This window comes from Streptopelia decaocto (genome assembly GCF_964273445.1).
Source record: "Streptopelia decaocto genome assembly, chromosome: 6".
Classification (NCBI taxonomy): domain Eukaryota; kingdom Metazoa; phylum Chordata; class Aves; order Columbiformes; family Columbidae; genus Streptopelia; species Streptopelia decaocto.
In genome coordinates this window covers 58,412,592-58,433,179 of record NC_138660.1, presented here as the reverse complement: position 1 = coordinate 58,433,179, position 20,588 = coordinate 58,412,592, and the positions used below count along the sequence as shown (strand labels likewise).

At 46.9% G+C, this 20,588-nt stretch overlaps 2 protein-coding genes across 2 annotated transcripts in view; one reads left to right on the top strand and one right to left on the bottom strand.

Annotated features, from left to right (window-relative positions):
• The window catches only part of OSBPL11 (oxysterol binding protein like 11), a 37,974-nt gene extending 35,353 nt beyond the window's left edge, over positions 1 to 2,621 (top strand). Inside the window, exon 13 of the mRNA XM_082057098.1 lies at positions 956 to 2,621. Within this exon, the coding sequence (XP_081913224.1) occupies positions 956 to 1,033 (78 nt within the window). The 3' untranslated portion in view covers positions 1,034 to 2,621. The remainder of the gene's footprint in view (positions 1 to 955) is intronic.
• Positions 2,622 to 5,797: 3,176 nt separating this feature from the next.
• The window catches only part of LOC309441246 (TGF-beta receptor type-2-like), a 34,078-nt gene continuing 19,287 nt past the window's right edge, over positions 5,798 to 20,588 (bottom strand). Inside the window, exons 2-7 of the mRNA XM_082055858.1 lie at positions 19,263 to 19,413; positions 16,330 to 16,532; positions 12,717 to 13,525; positions 12,474 to 12,615; positions 11,139 to 11,266; positions 5,798 to 6,317 (exon numbers count right to left, since the gene is read on the bottom strand). Coding sequence (XP_081911984.1) covers positions 6,105 to 6,317; positions 11,139 to 11,266; positions 12,474 to 12,615; positions 12,717 to 13,525; positions 16,330 to 16,532; positions 19,263 to 19,413 — 1,646 coding nt within the window. The 3' untranslated portion in view covers positions 5,798 to 6,104. The remainder of the gene's footprint in view (positions 6,318 to 11,138; positions 11,267 to 12,473; positions 12,616 to 12,716; positions 13,526 to 16,329; positions 16,533 to 19,262; positions 19,414 to 20,588) is intronic.

Sequence of the window (20,588 nt, the reverse complement as noted above, 5' to 3'; positions counted from 1 at the left end):
CAGTTCATTCTCAGCCTAGAACTTCTTGTGTTCTTGTACGTTACGTTTTGGATTGATCTTATTTGTTCAGTGGTTTAGCCTGTATTTCAGTAATAATAATATAGTAAGATTTTTAACATGGTGAACTGCAGCCTACCAAAGACAACTGGGGCTGCTGGTATAACTGTGAAAGAGGCTTTCCTTGTGATCCAGATGACGAGACCCTGCTTGTGTGCAGAGCTTTGCTGAGCCCCGTGCAAGATGGGAGGACTCAGCTAAAATTTGTGCTGTAGCAGGTTAGATTCTCCTTGTAGTGAAACCTTTATCTGTTAAACTGCAGTTTTGTAACTTCCCCTTCTTTTTCTTCCCATATCTGTGATCTAGTAAGGTTTTAAAACCTAGACTAAGAAGGAGACATACATATTTCTCTTTTTTTAAGTTTGGGACTATCTGTTAGCTCTAATAGAGCTTTTTGTTTTCTAAAGCCATGTTAGTATGATTAGCTCAGATTTAGATATTTGTATAATTAGTATCTTGATTTAGAAGAGGTAAAATTCTCTTGCTAATCCACAGTGCGGGTCTACTCAGAAAATGTTTAAACGTAATCCTGAGCTGTTTCATTTCTGGGTAAGCAGTTGGGCTGCGTTAGAGCTGGAAATCCTGAGTAGCTGCCTCTCGCTTCTTGCTTGGCTTTTTAAAGGGATGTGGATGGCGGAGTGGAGGAGAGTGGCTTTCCATCTGGGTTAATTACAAACGCAGCCGATTGCCAGGGAGTGCTCTGGGATTCCCAGAGTCCGTGTGTATCCTGAGCAGTCTCAGCAGCCTATGGCAGTGATCTCTGTGTCTTAATCCGTGGGAGTTAAAGGCATAAGTGATGCCCCTCTGATTTTTGCAGCTATTAGTCTAATAGTTGTATGAAGGGAGTTCTCTTGGGGCAGTGTCTTTACTATAACCATATTTTCTCTTTAAATTGCAGGGGGATGGCTGGGTTTATCATAAACCCCTCTGGAAAACAGTCTCTGCTGCGCAAACTCAGCAAATGGACACTAACTAGAAAAGATGCTTTAAGATGAGTTTTCTGCTTTTCTTCTCCTTTACCTCTGTCTCTCAAAACACGGTAATCACACCGAGTGTCCCCTTTTTATGTAATTGTGGAAGTTTAAATGAGCATAAGGAAATATGTAAACTAGGGCACTTTAAAGCTATTAAAAAAATCAAAAGTTGTAGAGACAAACTTGCCAGGTACGTTCAACCAACTTGTTTTTTTTGTATGATCCAAGAGATTTTATCTGAATTGTGTAAGATTCTTCTAAGTAGATCTGATTGCAAAAGCTGCCTAAGAGAAGAAGGAATCGTTGGATTTTGGAGTGACATGGGAACTTTGTTGGGAATCTGCATCAAGCTCTTTAATAACTGAAACCTGCTCAGTACCCATGTAGACAACAGCAACAAAAACTGCTGCTTTTATACCCAGTGATTAACCCTTTTGGCAAAAACCGGAGGGATGTTTGGAAGTGGTGCCTGAAATCAGTGTTAAGAAACAATTGGATCGTGTTGACTTTTTCCGTCGGAGAGAACGCGTGCATGCATCGGAGGAATATGGGATACATGTAGAGACTACGTTTCTTTTTTATGGATTTATAAAAGCAATTAGAATTGTAACCATGGAGAATTTTTTCCTCTGAAGCGTTTTAATATACTTGAAATAATTGACTTGAATTGGAAAAGTAATTTGAAAACTTTTCAACTCCTAATTTTATTAAATCTCTTTGAGTGACTTTCATTTTTCTCATGTTATAGTGTGATGAGGTTTGGCCTTTTTTTTTTTTTTTTCCTCTTCCACTCTCCTTTCCCAAGGACTAAAGCTTTCAAAATGATCAGAAAACAATTTTGTATTTAAATTTCTCTGCCCATCTAATCATCTCAGAGGTGAAGTATCAGTGTTACAAACTGTCCTTTGGATTGTTTTGTTTTTTCTCCTGTGGTGTTACTCAGAACAAAGCAGTGAAATGTGACCTGTGAATACATGGACTGTGGGTCCTGGTTTTTCATCTTACCATAAAAAACAAGCTGATTATGCTGAGGACTGGGTATTGATTTGAAACACAATCAGAAATCAGGAAACTGTATTCAGGTACAAACATCCTTTTTGTTTTGTTTTTTTATAACTATTTTATTGAAGTCTAAGAATTGCTGGCAATTAAGAATAGTACTTATTATGGCTTTCGTTATTGGTGTAACTACAAGCTACCTTAATTTTTCCGACAGTGGTGCCTTAATCTGCTTTTTCTTCTGATGTAGTCTTCCAGACAGTGTATATAACATTATCTGCCGCTTCCCAGCCATGGCAGTGGCGGCACCTGATCCAGCATCATGAGAACTCACAATTGTGTGACCTGGTAAGATGTTTTCTGTGGAGAAGATCCAAGTGTAAGAATGCATCAGAAGGTTCAAATAACCATATTAACTTTCAATACAAACTGTAAATTGTGGAGGGAAAAAAAAGAGTTGGGTTTATGCACAACTGTTTTAATCCTCTTGTACTTTTTTTTTTTTTTTGCTGTGAAATGCACTGAGATCTCAATGCGAGTCATAGTCTGTTTGTGAGAAGTGGGGGTGGGAATAATAAAACTACAAAATGATTCATTTGTTCTGTCTCCTTTCCTAGAGATCAGGTGACAAGGAAAAGTTAGGTTGTTGTTAATTTTTATGCTGGCAATCTGTCTGTCTGGGCTTTCCTTGGCCCTGGAAGTGGGATGTTTTGGCACTGTGCACTTGAGTAGTAACGATATTCTCCGGCAGAAGAATGTTGTAGGCCCTGCCATCTCGTTTGTGATATTCTATAGAACCATCCTGTTGTGTTAGTTCTGGATATCCATTGGGCATTTTCATGTTTAACCAGGAATAAAAATAAAAATGAAAACAGTGGGATTAGTTCCTCCTTGTTTCTGGGTCCGCGGCACATTTGGGGTGTGCTCCTTGGCCAGTTCAGGGTTTGGGGTAGGGGTTGTGGTGGCAACGCCTGAACTGCCGTTGTTCATCAGTACCTGCACCAAACTGGGGGCAGTAGGGGGACAGAAAACAAATATATGTATATGCTTCATAGTTGTTTTATCCATGTCATATAGCTTATTTTCTTTTAACAAACATCAAGGGCCGTGGTGCAAGGTCCAGCTTTTAATATTGCAGTGATCAGAGCGGAAAACCTTTGTCAGCTGAGTGTACTCTGAGGATCAAACTTGTGCTTATTAAAATATAGACCTGTGACTCAGTCACTGAGCTCTGCTTGAAGTTTTGATTTGTGAATTTGTCAAGGTGATGGCTGTAAAGCAGACTGGAAAGCTCCCATGTTGACCATAAACCCTTTTGTGTTCCTTATATAATATTATCAGTGAAGTCTTTTCCACTCTCATCTGGTATGCTTGTGGTTTCACACTGAGAAAGCTGTTACTAATTTTGTTGCGTAAAAATAGACCAACACTGAAGAAACGGTCTTCTAAAATACATGAAACCATTCCTTTTAACATGGGGGTGAGTTAGAAAGAAGAGAAGGTAAAGCCTTCCTTTGCTCAGGTGATAACAAGAACTGGAATGGCTTCCTGATGTGGATTTAGTTACGATGCAAATTTCTAGTTACTTCTAGAAACAAAGGACAGAGTTGAAAACAGTTTAAAAAAATTCGAGCCACTGAATATCCAGCTTAAATTGGAAGACGTTTATGTGATTCTTCTAGGAGTTGCAAGCACCCTATGGACTAACGTGTGTATTTTTAACTCTGACCAGATCTGATTATCTTGCGTAACTGCTGTTGTTTCCATCTTGTACCTTCTGGAACAGGGAAGGGCTCACCACTGCGGCCTGTGCAGATATTTGCTAAAACCACAGCATGTTCAACAGGGAGCATGGCAGAATGTAGGATTTGGGTTTGTATTCCCTTCTGTCATTTTTGGCTTGATTGAGCTTTGCTGAAGTTAAGAGCAAAATTCCTGTTGATCTCGGTGATATTTTATTTGTGGGATCCCTGAGTTATAAACAGATCTTGGAACTTAAATCAGTGTTTCTCTTCAGAGGTGCTGTGTACCCTGCTGCTTGTGGAAAACCCAGAATGTGACAAGTCACTTTTATTTAACATGGACATTCAAGCATATAATCCTGAAAGCTCGATTCTGGCTTGCCTTTAATGGGAAAAAAATGCATTGTGTAAATCAGAGTTCAAGTTTTTAGGCATGGGGAGGGGAATAGAATGAGAAGTTTTTCAGTGTATTTACACTGTAAACTGTCAAGCCCAGGATTAAGTCTCTGACCCCCTAGGTTAATTTCCATTCCAGCCATCAGAGTCAGCAATGTCTTCAGTGTCTCGTTTCCATGGGCCGATGCCCCCATGTCCCAGTCACCTGTGAGGAGAACAGGCCAGAAGTGTCTCTTAAAGCCTCTTGAACCGAACTTGGAAGAACAAGTAAACATATTCATCAGCGTCATATCCAAACAACTCGGTGCAGAACTTGGTAGGGGAAATTTTGCACTGAGTATTATGGGAAGTAAGGATTGAATAGCCTGGGGGGACTTTGGTGTGTTTCTGTAATTTCTTATCTCCATGTCAGGAAAGCTGCCACATGCTCTCTGTTCCTCTTGGGCATAAATACAGTAGAACAGTGGTCAATGCATTAGAGGGATGAGACTGAACTGAGGTGGATGGAAAGGGTTTTTGGTGAACTGGGGGGGATATGCTGCAGGAGAAAGGGGTTAGCTTGGAAAAATGGTAAGATCACAGTTGCAGGTGGAGACTTACACTTGGTAGCTGAAGTTAGTTTTTATTATTTAGATTGGATGCAACCTAATTCATTCCCCTTCTGTCCTTCTCCAAAGTGATTAGAGACAATTTTATTCTAGGCTTTTAATTTAGCTGTAGAAACAGTCCAAAAGGTGGGAGCAATAGAGCCTCGGCTGCGGAAAGCTCGAGGCTGTTGTGTGATTTTCTCCCTTCCCTCTTGTGGGGGCTGACCCAGGCAGCTGTGTGCTGGCGAGCAACGTGTTCCTCCCAGCTGTCCTGAAAACACACCTCTGCGTGGGGGAGTGTCAGGAAAACCTTAGAGCAGCAAAGGGTTTTTATGACCTTTTGCTCCCAAGGGTGGAGAGGTTAAGGTCTGCACAGTGTCGAGGGTTCAGAGTGAGGTGTAACTTGCCTTTCTGCTGCCCAGGCAGCCTGGCTTGGTCTGGTGGTGATGGGAGCAAAGGTCCCTGGTTCTGTCTGATCACGTTTCCTCAGGTCGAGTAACATCAGACAGGTGGGAAAGAGTTGCAAGAAGAATGAGCCAACACGTTTGTGTTGACGGTATTACTGTGGCACAAATCCATCACCTAGAGGTGGCAGGAACCTGGGCTGACGTGGGGACAGAGTTGTCTGTGTACCCCATGTGGAGACTTCTTAGGGTGAAACAGCAGCACCTGCATGGGCAACTTCTTTTTCTAATGAAGAAACTTCATGCACCCACCTGAACTGTCAAGTGCACCCAGGAATTTCCCAGTGAAAAAAGGTGTGTTGGAGTTGCAGCAAATCAGACTTTTCCAAACTGGATTATCTGGTATCTTTACAATGTATTGGGGACTGTCTGATCAATGAATAGTTTTCTTGGGTGCTAGCATTTCTTCCACTAACAGTGTGTTACATCTCAAGATTATTTTGCTACAATGGATTTTTGTCTGTGTGGAGGCCATTAAAAAAGGAAAACAAAAAGTTGTCCTGATCTCTGCAAAATAAGCAGTTAGAAGAGAAACTTGTGGTAGCAATATGGAAAGACTTCAACAGATAGACATGGAATTCAGGTACTTATTAATAAAAGATTAAACATTATTATTTTAAAAAATAATAAAAGGGATGCTTTGCATCATTATACATTTAAAGTAAGTACAAAATCAGTTCATATATAATGTTGCACTTTAACCAAAGTATTGATTCCACAGTTCACTGTATCTGTGGGAGAAAACAGACCTTATCTATATAAGTTATGTGCTAGATCTTAGTTTCATTCTAAAAAATGGAGCGAGGTTTTTTTTTTTTTTCCCATGAGCTAAATGCTTCTCGCTTATCCTCTTGTTTCTCACGATGAGGCTTTTTGCCTGCTGTGTCACTGCGTATTTCTGCTCCCGTCACTGTCCTGGTGCTCCCCGCCGGGAGAGGCTGTTTTGCTGGCCTCGTTGTCCGTGTTGTTGTTGAGGATGTCGTCGCAATCCATCTGCGCCATCAGGTTGAAGCGCTCGGCCACGCAGTGGGCGGTGAGCCGGGCCTCGGGGTCGTGGTCCCAGCACTCCGTGATGGTGTCGCACAGAAAGCGCATCCCCTGCGGGCAGAAGGGACGAAATTAGGATCAGAAAGCAAAACGAAGAGGAGCTGGAAGCTGATCTAAAGCAATCACAGTTTTACCGTATTTTTGACAGCTTCCTGCAGAAATGCCTTTTTTTTTTTTTTTTTTTAAATTTATTTTTTTGGCTAAACTTAAGCACAGAAGGAGAACAGCCTTGGGAAGCTGTGGCAAGTGCCAGCGTTTGCACCACCACCGGCAGCGCTTGTGTTGGAGCAGCTCACCTGGGATCTGGTCCCAAGGATTTTCCCCACTCCCTGGAAGTTGGGTTGTGTTGACTGTGGGACTTAAATAGGGGCTGGAAGGAAAGAGGCCCTCCATTATCTCCTACCAGCCTTGCCTGTTCAGAGCATCCTAAAATTGGGAGGGAGAGGAGAGGTCCAGAATTGTGTGTCCAGCAGGACCAGGGCAGTGATTGTCCCCCCTCTCCTTGGCACTGGTGAGGCTGCACCTCGAATCCTGTGTTCAGTTTTGGGCCCCTCACTAGAGGAAAGACATTGAGGTGCTGGGGAATGTTCAGAGAAGGGAATGGAGCTGGTGAAGGGTCTGGAGCACGAGTCTGATGAGGACCAGCTGAGGGAACTGGGGCTGTTTAGCCTGGAGAAAAGGAGGCTGAGGGGAGACCTTGTTGCTGTCTACAACTACCTGAAAGGAGGTCGTAGCATGGAGGGGGTTGGTCTCTTCTCCCAAGTAACAAGTGATAGGACAAGAAGAAATGGCCTCAAGTTGTGCAAGGGGAGGCTTAGATTGTATATTAGGAAACATTTTTTCATGAAAAGGGCTGTCAGGCACTGGAACAGGCTGCCCAGGGAGGTGGTTGAGTCACCATCCCTGGAGGTGTTTAAAGACGTGTAGATTAGGTTCTCAGGGACATGGTTTAGTGCTACATTGAGGTTATGGTTGGACTCAATGTTCTTAAGGGTCTCTTCCAACCAAAATGATTTGATGGTGACCTTCAGGTTGGCTGTGTGGTGGGTCTCTGCATTTCAGGGCTGTGCCACCTGGGTGGAGAGGAGAGTCAAAGGCAAGTTTGGGATTCAGCATCTTAAATCTGACTTCTTGTGTTAGCAGCTTTCTGAAAGGACCCATGGTGCCAAATAGTCATTGCGGTGTGCGGCTGAGCTCTTGTTTTTTCACCACAAAATAGTGTCTTGCTTTAGGTGGGACTGGGTACTTCTCAGTGTGCTCCAGAACACGTTCAGTTTCTCTCAGTTGCAATGGTTATTTCTCACAGTGAGATATCTATATATCTATATTATTTTTTGCCAATTGTGTGGTGCTCTGAAAAGAGTCCAGATATTTTTGGGCTTAAAACCAAGATGGCAACATTCAGATGGTATTTTTCCCACTCTGAAGCTAGTAACACAGCCAGCACCAGAAGCTACGTGGAACTTTTCTTTGCCGATATAATTCCTATCATGTGCTGTTGCTTTCTGCGTTATTGTCAACCAAGGTTGCAGCACAGTGGAAAAATCCGTATTCTAAGTAAAGCTTCATGTTTTTCAGTAGTTTATCTGTATTTCTTAATTTGCAGTTAAGAGAAACCAAAATTCTCACATGGACCAACAAAACAGGAAAATGCAAGTCCTACAGAGATGTGTCATCTGCCCTTCTGCACCTTTCTCTGAACTCGCTTGTACTAAATCTTCCATAATGGACACAGATTAGAACAGGATTGTGCAGTAGAAGTGACAGATGGTGTGTTTCGGTACCTCTTATATCACTCATTTATTAGCTTAGTGGAAAGGATTTGAGGATAATTGATTAACATGCAAAAACGAAGTGGCTTAGCTGAAGCTTTTAAAAAAAGCCTTTTCTCAAACAGAACATGGCACTGTCATGTGGTTTAGTAATTAGATTTTCTGTGCTTACCTTGTAAATAACAACGATGATCTTTTGAATGGTACAGTCAGAACACCTCGTTACACTCACAACATGGACTTAATTTGAGTTTTACGTTTGATATCAGATTTCCAGAAGATGCTGGGTTTTACAAGTGTATTTTAGTGGCAATATTGACTTAAGCTCCCCCTGGTCCTGTCCTGCACCTGCCCATTGGTTGTGTCAGTGCAACAGTCTGTTCAGCTGCTTCATGAACCAGATCTAGGAATTTACCTGGCTTAAATAACCACTTTATTTTTTTTTTTTTTTCCTTTAAATGTGGTGTGGTGTGAAGTGAGGAGGAAGCATAGGCTTAAGGTGTTTGTAAGTTATCTTGGAGACTTTGGGGATAAATTTCTTCAGTGGGCTTTATTGTGCAGCCTTGCAAACAGTTGTCCTGGAGCTGCTGGTGGGCAGCACGCTGGGTGGGTCAGCTCTGTCAGGACAAGTATTGCCTATGTGTGCTGAAAACCTGAAACCGCAAAACAATGTAGGTCTTCACTTGACTGATAGGGATCCCGATGGCTGAAACGTGGTAGTAGAGTTTGGAGCTTTGCATCAAGCTGATTTTTGTTGGTGGGAACATCTATGGGTGCTTCCCATTCAGGTGAGCAATTTGTCATCCTTCCTTCTACTTTTTTTGCCACCCTTTCTTTTGTTCTTCTGGAGCATCTTTCTTATGAGGAGAGACTGAGGGAGCTGGGTCTGTTGAGCCCGGAGAAGAGAAGCTGAGAGGAGATCTCATAAATATTTATAAATATCTCCAGGGTGAGTGTCAAGAGGATGGGACCAGACTCCTTTCAGTGGTGCCCAACAATAGGATGAGGGGCAATGGGCACAGACTGAAGCACAGGAGGTTCCATCTGAATATGAGGAGCAGCTTCTTTAATTTGAGGTGCCAGAGCCCTGGAACAGGCTGCCCAGAGAGGCTGTGGAGTCTCCTTTTCTGGAGACATTCAAGCTCGCCCAGACACGTTTCTGTGTGATCTGCTCTGGTGAACCTGCTTTAGCAGGTGGGTTGGACTGATGATCTCCAGAGGTCCCTTCCAACCCCAACCACTCTGTGATTCTTGGGGTCACTTCCTCCCTCAGGAAGCCCCTGAGCCCAGGAGTGGCCCAAGCTGGTGGTTTTCTGCTGCCTCCCAGCAGATGGTGCTGCCCTGTGCTGCATCCCGGGGAGACCGCTTGTAAAATACCCAGAAAAATCATCTAAAGCCAGGCTTGTGAGGAGATGCTTATTAGATCGACTAAGATTAGTCGGAGGCAAACTTTCAGCAACACAACGTGGCTTTTCTGTTCCTCTTCCCTGGTGAATATCAAGGGGTCTAATAAAAGTTACTGCCTTGTAAGCCTTGCTCTGTTTACATGCTAGAGCAACCCAGCTACAGCAACATTATTAATTGGAGGTGATCGCAGTCGGCCCTTCTTCATCTCAGCAAACAGTGCAGTTATGGTCAGACTCTATCACAGTGTGATTTTTCACAGCCCAAGCCTGTGTACACTTCTCCTGTGGTTTCAAAGTTTATCAGAGACCCTGGGAGGTGAATGTCCAAGATGAATGCTCAAAGGCTTTCAATGTGTAGCACTGCTGATTGAAGTTCCTGTATTTGCCTTCATCAAGGAAAAAGGAACTTCAGAAATGGGCTTGCCGACTGATAAACTCACCGATGATCCAGCAGAAACCACACATTCATTTGATGCTGTTTGCAGCTTTGGTCAGTCAGGTCAGTTCTGAGTCTTTGGACAAACATGGTTTTTAGAGGTGTTGTAGGGAAAACATGGTCTTCTTGTATCATGAAATTAAATCTTTCCTCTTGAAAAGCCTGGCTTTATATGCCATCCAGGCAGAGTGGAAGCAGTAGCAGTGTGTTTTATGGGTGGATACTGCAAAATGATGCACTGAACACCACAAGGCTCTGAGCCTGTGGGCTCGATGGTTCGGCTTGTATTTTGGATGAACTGAATTATCGATCAGTGGATGGTGTTTTTCTACAAGACACGTGAAATTTAAGTAGCGCCAAAGTCAGACAAGGTTTGAAAATCACAGTCAGCGTGCCCATTACCCCTTGTGTCTTCAATACATGGAAGTACTGGACCTGGGGGAAAGGGATATCTCATGGCCAGGAGGTAACTGTTTCTGGTGCTGGTTGGTCTGCATGTGCTGGAGGATGGTTTTTACAGAGCAAATCTCATCATTGCTGAAATATTTCTATTCTGGAGAGCTGCATTGTGCTTTGTGTGCTGAAACATGGTGCTTTCAGACCCTCCAAGCTGAAGGCTGCTCAAAGACTTCTCCTTGGCAGGTTCCCTGCTCTCAGCTTCACATGCGTTTCCCACTTGTTTCACTTGCAGGAGATGCTTCTCATTTTGGTTTTCCTTGCAGAAGTCCTTCTTATATGCAAAGTCATGATTGCTCATGTTAGAGGTAATTTGAGCTTGAAATCTCCACCACCAGACAGACAGGAGGCTGGGTGCATCTTCCTTCCCTCTGTCCCTGCTGTGTGAGGGGCTGTGTGTTCCCTAACTAAAGCTTTCTGCGTATGGTGGTTGTGGGAGAAATGGGGTGGACCCAAACCATGTACTTGTCTCACGAGAATAGCTTGCACTGAAATGCTCCATTTTGCTGTTATCCGCACGGTAACAGAGTACAATCGCTTGGCATTTATAATGCTTCCTGATCAGAGCAATTTATTCATCATTATATTTTGCCGTGCCCCTGGCTGGTGGCTTCTAAACATTGGGGAGCTGGGTATTGTGGGGCTTATGAGGGCTCAGCCAGCCAAGAAGGAGCTGTAAGCAGGGCCCAGGAGTTCTGCCTGCTGTTGCTTTGATTACAGCTGTGATGATTTGTTTTATGCCGGGTGAATGAAGTGGAACAACGTGGGTTGCTCTTGACTGGAGCAGTTACTCCCAGCTTACCTGATGCACCAGCCAGCTGCTCGGGATCTCGGGGCGTCCTCTGCCGTGCAGCACGATGTCCCTCATGGTGTCCACGCAGGGCTGCTCCTGGACTTTTGACCCAAAGGGCAGCTCATAATTCTTTACCTCTGTGAGGAAGCAACAGCAGCATTACAGGGTGTTTTTCATGCATTTGGTGTTTTGCTTTGGTATGGTCCATCGGATGAGGATAAATTTGTTTATCAGACTGCAAAAATAATTGAATCTGGAAACAATTTAGAATTTGAACATAGAAATGTAGTAGTGAGCTTTCATGTAGAGGTTATTTTCAGAGACATGACCAAGGAACCATATGGCCACCTTCCTGAACCCAAGAGATGTGCTACAAAGGACTTGGTGTGTGTTTGGGTGAGACGTATTTTTAACATGTAAAATGTGTTATGCTGGTGATAGGCGGGAGAGGTGATTGTGGACCAGCATCCAGATTCCTGCTGCGGGCAGGGATTGGGTCAGAGGAGAAATGGCCATTCCAGAGGAACAACCCCATCTCGTGGAGAAAAAGCCTGTTGCAGGGGTGAGAGGCCACCCTTGTTCTGCCAGCTCCTGCCTGGACACAAACACAGGTAAAGTATGAGTGGGGAAGGATGGCCTGCGATGCTGGTTCAGGAGCAAAGGCTGGACAGGGCACCTGAACCAGGCAAGGGTCTCCCACCGCTGGGTGTGGGACACACAGGGCACTTGGGGCAGCTTTTCTGATGAGGGTTGGAGCTTCTTGCAGCTCCATGGGCTTATAGTGCAAGTACGTGGGATAGGAAAGGAACCAGAGGGAGCTAAAAAGGGAAGAGAGGGCAGCAGGGCAGGCAGGGGCGAACAGCAGGGCAGTTAATTGTTTGCTACACGCAATTTCAAATGCCAGGATGTGGCTCTGTTGGAGGCTGGAGTTTAAGAGTCCCCTTTAAACATAAACTCTCTGGCATTGTCTGAAAAAATAAAAAGTGCTTGTGGCCAGGGAGGGGGACACAGCTTTGGCTCTTGCTGCTTGGCTTGCTTTGCATTGCCAGCAGTGGCCGGGATGTGACTTGGTGGCTGGGGCCAGCTTGGGGTGAGGGCTGGACCAAGTGACAACCTGAGGTCCTGTCGTGCTCCTCTGCCACTGAGCTGGTCCCCTTGAGCTGCAGCACACAGGGCAGGCAGCCATGGGGCAGGATCTGCTGCCAGCTCTTAGCACCCCTGCAGAGGCCCAGGCCTCCCCAAATCATGTCCCATGGGAGTGCTGGGCACATGAGTGAGCCACGTCCATGTATGGGGATGAAGGCAGCAAAATGGAGCATGGCAACCCCAGTGTGATTCTCCTACCTCCTACCACTTCACATCTGGAGGCCATTTCCCACAAAACGAGGGCCATGGAGTAGACATCCATCTGCTTGAAAGACTCCAGGTCTTCCAGGTTCACCCTGGACTCCAGGACCTCTGGGGCCATGTACCTGGCAGTGCCCACCTGCCCACAAAGAGGAGAGAGGCGTTAGCAGGGGTGGGTGAGGACTCTGGCTGTGGGGTGACCAGGGGTGGTTCAGAAAGGGTCTGCTGGGTTATACTTGCCTGACCGCTGTTGGCAAAGTCGTCCACTGTCAGGGAAGGGTCGAGGCGTATGGCAATGCCGAAGTCACAGAGCACGCACTCCTGCTCATTCTTCACCAGGACATTGGTGCTTTTGATGTCCCGGTGGGCGATGGGGATTTTTGGCCTGCCGCAGGCAGTGTAGTCACTGTGGAGGTGGGCCACCCCACTCACCAGGGAGCCTGCCATCTTCTGCAGGTCCATCCAGCTCAGGACATGGCGGGAGAGGTAGTCCTTGAGGTTGCCCCGGCTGTGGTAGGCGGTGATGAGCCAGTACTCCCGGCGGGGCCCCGTGCCCCGGTCCTCGGCGGTGAGGAACCGCAGGACGCTGTCGTGCTTCAGGCTGGCGTCGGTGAAGATCTGGCTCTCGTTCTTCCAGGAGGAGTACTCCTCGCAGGGGAAGATCTTCACAGCCACCGTCTCGTACTGCCCCGAGCGGCTGTGGCTCAGCTTGGCCCTCCACACCTCTGCAAACTGCCCTTTGCCCACCATCTCGTCCAGCTCGATGGGGAGCAGCTCGGCGGGGCGGTTGCTGGCACAGACGGGGCTGGTGGCGGCCGGGCTCTCGTCCATCAGCACGGACAGCTTCTCCTCCCTCTCAGCGGACCTCCCCGGCTCCGGCAGTGCCGGGGGCTGCCTCGGCTTCCCTCCCCACGCCTTGGCTCTCTTGCGTCGCTTCTGCGTGCGGCAGAGGTAGAAGATCACAGTGATCATCACGGCCACCAGCAGCGGGGGCAGGAGGCTGATGGCGGCCACCGGGATGACCTCTTTGCTCTGCAGCATGGAATAGCCTGTGGGGAGAAAAGCAGAGGTGAGGGTGCTGCAACAGCTTGCTTGTATCACACAGAGGAGGAAAATATGCAAAGCTGCTAATGAAGCACAGCCCTTTGCGGAGCTGCAGTGCACGCTGAGCGCAAACCCTGGCCCGGCAAAGAATCCAGATGTGGGCAGTTGTTAAGGGGGCTGCTCAAATTTAGCTCCATTTATCAATTTATTTATCATTATTATTTTTTTTCATTATTTAACGATTTATCAGGATGCCAGCCTGTGTTAATTGGGCCAATGCAGCGTGTAAGACCCTGTTGCTGCCACCAGAAAGGCTCGGCTCCCCTTTGGCGGCCCCCAAGTGCTGCTTGTGCTCACGCTAAGGGGAACTGGGACAGAAATAACATTGATAAAGCTGAGGCGAGGCCCAAACGGAGCAAATCTCTGAGGGGGTTTGTGGCTGGGGCTTTGCTGAAGAGCCAGGAGGGATGCTGGGGGGTGGTAGGACTGTGCATCCTGGGGGAGCACCGAGACGCTTTGCACAATAATTAGTGTAAACGAGCATAATTTCAGTGCTGTCTGCCAGTGTTGGCATCTCCTCCTTTGTCCTGCTACAACACTGGCCCTCAGCAACCGCCCAGGCATGGCTGCTTTTGTGTTATTTCTTTTAAATCCTCCGTCAGCTTTCAGATCATCGGGGTGGGGGGAGCACACAAAAAGCCCTAACCCTCGCACAACATATAATTGTCTTATCCTTTGATGTTCGCGATTCCTGGAATAAACATGCTGACTTCAGTAGAGATATTCAAGTAAAATCTTACTCAGAGGTTTTCCTGCCAAGTATAATAACCCAGGGGAAGAGGGATAAGAATCATTCCATAAGCAAAACTCTCACTGCTTGACCTCAGTGTGTGCAAATCATAATTCAGGTTCTGGAAAAACAGAGCGTTTCGCTATTTTCTTTGGCAAATTTCAAAAAAATGTGCTGCAGCTAATTTCTGCAAGGCCGTGAAAGCGTTTCTAAAATAGGCATCAGGTTCAAACCACAAGATCAACCTAAACTGATATAAATCAATAACTAACTCAGGAATACGTTTATTTTGGAAAGCGTTAGGCCTGGATATCACCTACTGCTTTAATGGATTTACCCGGTGTTTAAGGTCCCATCCTTGAAGCGCTGAAGGAAGAGAAGATATTTTTAAGGGAGTTGCATGTGTGAGTCCTGCAAAGGGGAAGGTAACACAGCTTCAGCAAATTCCTTTGTGAGGATGCCCCGTTCTGATGGAAACCCTTGGACACAGAGGAGTTGCGGTGTGGCTTAGACCCCCTGCACAGAGAGCAAATGCAGCTACTCTGGTGATAACCATGGGTCTGTAAACCCAGGCCTGGCTGAGCGTCGCTGTGGGGGTCTTTCCATCCCTGCCAGGGCTTAAGAAATCAAGAAATGGGAAAAATCCTGCCTGCTTCAACCGTTGGAGAAGTGCTCATCTATACCAGGTATGTTTCTTCTCAATGTTTATCTAGACCGTCAAAGATGACCATAAGTCAACATTTAAAATGCAAACAACCCATTAAAGCAGAAGAAAAGGAGTATAACAATGGGGTCTCTGAGTCTGGGTCTTCCCAAGCTGGTTATACAGACCCAGTTGAGGAGGGGATGATTGTTGAAGGCCGTCACTGCTCTCACACAGCGTTCCAGCACTTTCCATGCCGGCTGGCAGGAGGAGGCTGTTTGTGGAAGCCTTTGGTGGGGGTGGCATTTTCAATGAGCCAGTTGTCATTTTTGTGTGAAATTACATATCCCGGCATCAGCTTTGGGATTTGACTATCTCTCCCTAGAAGTGTGTGTACCTGTTATGTTTGGCTTGGGAAGCAGCAAAGAACTGCCAAATTCAGCATAATTTGCCTTCGTTAAAAGCGGCTTGTTTGTTCTGAGAATTTGCATTCTATTTTTTTAATGTTTTTGTTTTCATTGCAGAAGTTGTGCCACTGACTTGCAGGTTATGCTTAGGCTTATTTGCAGCATTTCGTTGCTTTGTAATTATGGAAAATCAGAGGGGTTTTGCTTTGATTTTTGTTACGGGTCATATTCGTATTAGGCGTTTGGATAAACCTGGTCCATTTAGAGTAAGGGAGGTTTGGACAAGCCCCCAAAGGTTCAGGATCTAGCTGGAAGCACTTCCAAATCATATGACCCTCCCGAAGTACAGAATTAGCTGTCTCTTTCCGTCCTGTGAATTTTCATCTCCTGTTGGATCTCCAGCCATCTGCAGAAGCATCCGCAGGTGTGCCCAGCCGAGCTCATGCTCACATACGGCACCGAGGTGGCTCTGGCCACCCCTGCCCAGGGGAGATGCTAATGCAGAAGTCCCAGGAGAGTGGCAGGGGAGGCACCGTGGTGTCAAGCCCCAGCACCAGCACCTTTCTGGGATGTAGCCATAGTGGACACCAGCGGTTCCCCTGGGTATGTCGGGGCAGGATTTGCTTCCAGAGTACTGACTCATGCTGGGTTCCATCAGCTTCTGGGTTCCCTGGTTGATTTGCCCTGCACTGAAGGGCACAGCTCACCAAGAGATATGGTGGATTTTCTGGAGACATCTCCTGATGTCTCCAGGCTGAGGCTGGAGGCATTTTTGGGAGGGATGGTTTAGCCACAGGTAAAGTACTGAGCTCAGTAACGGGGTACAAATTTTACCCAGCTTTTACATAGGAAGGTCAAAGAAGATGCAGAAAGAACTCCTGGCATTGGATGTCTGTTGGAAATACAAGTTATTTGTCATTACCATTGGATGCTTCTCCCCCCATAAATCACATTAACAAAAGCACTCACCGTTCGTGTGGTTTTCAAAGATGAGTTTATCGTTGCACTCCTGCTCGTCCACGCAGCCGCAGATGTAGATGATCCCGTCCTCGCTGGGCTGATGGGTCATGATGCAGCGTGAGGTGTTGTAGTTGGGGACCATGAGGTTCTCAATGGGGCGGTGGGGGTTGTGGCAGAGTGTGCTGATCCTGATGCTCTCGTTGTCCTGTCTCCTGTGCGTGCCAAAAGAATGATAAAGCGTTAGTCTAGCAACTCAGCCTTCATGTCACCTGCATGTCATCTTAAACCTGGTTTTAAGATCATTAGTTTTAAGCTGTGTAGGGAATGGCTTGTTTTCACTGGCTCTGATATAATTTCAATTATACATGCTTTGGAGAGTCTCTGTGAAAGCCCTTTGTCTCTTCCAAATGGTGAAAAGATAAATGTTCAGCACATGCCAATAATACGATGTGAATCAGAGACTCTGGTTGTTTCCATTAGATAAGTGACCAGTTCATAATCAGGCCTTGGATCAGGTAGTGCCAACCCCAAGGCTGAGTGCCCTGCGCAGGGTTTGGAGCAAAATCCCTCTTCTACCAACACCAGCTGCCAGGCCAGCAGGTTTGGGGGCTGTATGGTCCTAAGGAAACTCTCCAAAATGAACTTCTCACCTCACTGTCACCTTCGCTGCAACACAAGTCATATCGTGTCTGTCTCAGCAGGGGCTGGAGTCTCTGCTGCCCAAATTTCACCTGTGCAGGGTGAAAACTTGAGAAGTGCGGGACATGGTGACCACTTTCTAGCAACTGCTTGGCTTGTCCTTCCCTCCTGCTCCTTTACAGATGGAGCCCACAAGCGCTGTCTCGCCCGCTCTGGGCTGAGGGCTGGCTGTCACATCCTGTCCTTGCAGGACCATTTGCTCCCGACTCGGGTGACCTGCAGCAGTAGAGCCCTTCCGTTGCTGCTCAGGGCTATTTCTAGAAATGGCTTGACCTTTGGAGTTGCCAAATTATAACATGAAGGTGATGTGACTCCCAGACCATGGGGCTGCGTTTGTCTTTATACCATGGCTACAGACACTGAGCAACTATGGATGAAACCTGCTGTGTCACCTGGAGACATGTAACACCCCCCATGTCAGAGATGGTCCCTTCTCCTACAGGGAGGATCAACACCTGTCTTGTAGAGCCAGTGGATAATTAAGAGGCAGGGTCTGACCGTTGTTTCTGGAGCCTTCCCCAGAGGGGGTGGGATAACCCAGCACCAGTTGGGTTTGCAGGGCAGCCCTGGGGAGACGACAAGTGACAGGGAGTGATCAGCCCCACGCGGCTACAGGCAGCTGGTGAGCATTGCAGATACTCCAGGGGACGTTTGAAGGAAATTACAACTATTAATTACTTTTCCAGGGGCAGCCTCTGCTTCTTGACTTAGCAGTGTGTAGTGTGAGGGCGAAGGTATGGAGGGGTTTCACGATGCCTTCAAGGTTAGCTGGGAAGTCAGAAATAAAAGTGGTGGGAAGTCCCCCTGTTGCAGTGGACTCCACGTTTTCCTTGGGTTCCCAGGTAATTTGTCAAAGGAGATTCCAGCTGAAGAGTCCCAAGAGGGTGCAGTCCCAGGCTGGGCACACTGGAGGATGTGACCATGTTGCTCATGAACATGGGGCCAAAGCTGCCACTGTGACTGCGGCGTCCACGCAGGACAAGTTCAGATGATCCAAATATGCCTCTGCAAATGAGTGACGGGCAGCAAGGCTCGCTTGGAGGTAAGCCGTGTTTGCAAGGATCTTAATCTCAGGATGGGTTTTAGGATGGGTTGGGAGGTGCTGGGAGGATGGTGGCAGGTTATCTGTGGCACTACAGCTGCCTCAACCCAAACCCATCCGATACAAGGGGTGATGTTGCAGCCCCATCCCATCCTGTGGTTTTGCTTTCCTGGCCTGGGGATTTATGCTGCAGGGGTCTTGCTTTTTTCTGGACATGTAGCATGTCAATGGGAAAACCCAGCAAGATGCTGGATTGCCCACCCATGATTTAAGGTGAATTTTCCATAGGCACACAGGAGAACTTGGGGCAGGGGGTGGATTGGATTTTGTTTGTTTCTTTGTGTGTTGTTTTTTTTTTTTCTTTTAAGTCCATAATGCAACAATTATGTTGAGGCAAACTCCTACTTAAAGTGGGGTGTGCAGCATTCATGCTAATTAGCAGGTTGAGATAAAGCCTAGCGATAAGTGCTTGGCTGGCTTTCACATTGGCAGCCAAATTAAAAGGGAAAGTGGAGGAAAATCACTCTGGGCAGACCCAAAATGGATGGGTTGTTTTTTTTAGTTTTGCTCATGGGGACCAAAAAGCTGGGGGAGGCACTCTTCCGGGCAAATGATGAGACATACGCTTGGCCTGAAATGCAAGAGTGTGTTTTCCTTCCAGTCATCTCCTGCAGAAGCAGGAAAGGGCTTTTCCCAGGGGATGGGGAGGAGTTGGGTTAAACCTAGTGGGCTGAACCCCAGTTTGGTACCAGCTCAGACATTCACACACCAGGTGGGGATGGACCTCAGCTGCACCCCTGCATGACCACCATAAGCAGCATGATGCAGGAGGACATAATGGGTTTGGGGTCAGGGCTGCTGGTGTTGCCTGGTGGGTTCAGCCTATAAAGTTAAATTCAGGAGTTTATTGGGTTTAGGTATCCTACAGCAAACTTGCCACACTTTGTGTTGGGTATTTACACGCCTGACTTACTTAGAAAATAAACTGCTGCTAATTATAGGGCAGACCAAACAATATTTACTGTGAATTGTAACTTTGATTTTAATGGAGTCAAATGGGAAGGAGGAGAAAGCCTTGAATTATTTTAATGGGTAATAATTCAAGTGCAGAGGTGCATACCTGTGTGTTCCCATGAGCTGTCTCCCTGCAAACTCCTTTTTTCTCCCCATGTGCCCCCTTGACAAGGGGATTGCCACTTACCATATGGCCACGCAGATCTCGTAGGGGTCCTCGCAGTAGGAGTTGAGGTTGCAGTTGCTGTAGCACACCTTCTCCTCGCAGGCGGGCGCTGTGGAGTCGCACCACTTGCACAGGTTGGTCTTGAGGCTGCGGCGGGCGCCGGCACTGCAGGCTGTGGGGCAGAGGGGTGGCGGAGGGTGAGCGTGGCCGTGCGTGCCCCGAGTAGGGAAAAATAACCACCGTTTATCAGCAGCTTGCACAACCAGTGGAGAAGGAGTATGAATTGTCCCTATTTCTATACGCATTTATTTATAGATTTCATTTTGCTCCATCACTTGTACAAATGTGCTTTAGATTATCACAGAACAGTTGGAGTTGGAAGGGACCTCTGGAGATCATCCAGTTCAACCCACCTGCTAAAGCAGGTTCACCAGAGCAGATCACACAGGAATGTGTCCAGGTGGGTGTGAATGTCTCCAGAGAAGGAGACTCCACAGCCTCTCTGGGCAGCCTGTTCCAGGGCTCTGGCACCCTCAAAGTAAAGAAGTTTCTCCTCGTATTCATATTCAGATGGAACCTCCTGTGCTTCAGTTTGTGCTCATTGCCCCTCATCCTATCCTTGGGCACCACTGAGAAGAGCCTGGTCCCATCCTCTTGACACTCACCCTTGAGATATTTATAAACATTTATGAGGTCCCCTCTCAGCTTCTCTTCTCCAGGCTGAACAGACCCAGCTCTCTCAATCTCTACTCATGAGAAAGATGCTCCAGTCCCCTAATCATCTTTGTAGCTCTCTGCTGGACTCCCTCCAGTAATTCCTTGTCCTCCTTAAACTGGGCAGCCCAGAACTGCACACAGTGCTCCAGAAAGCCCAAGCCTAGAGGAGATGAAGGGATGCTGGTGTGCAGTGGCAGGTCCTGCTAGATAAGAGCTTTGCAGAGCCTGGGAGCCACAAGGAACCACATTTTCCCTCTGTGTTTCCTGTACCATTTATCATCAAGGGGAAGTTTATTTCTTCCTCTGCCGTCTCAGCTCAGAGCATCATCGCCCTTCATCCTGAGTACATGTAGCGTCTGAAAAGGGACATCTCTGGGTCTCTGCCTGAAAACTTTGTTTATTCCCCTCCCTGGGGGTAATAAAAGGTTCTGGAGGGGGATGCATGACCAAGCTGGGGCAACTTTCTCCTCTCTTGCTGCCTCCTCATCCTCCCTCTGCCAGTGCAATGAGCCTGAGTTGGGGAATCTGTTTGCCACCCTCTTCCCGGTAATCTGTGTTTTTGGCAAAAAATGGTGGGCTGAGACTTTCCGAGCTCTGAAGCGACAGGGGCTGCTCCTGCCCTGGCTCTGC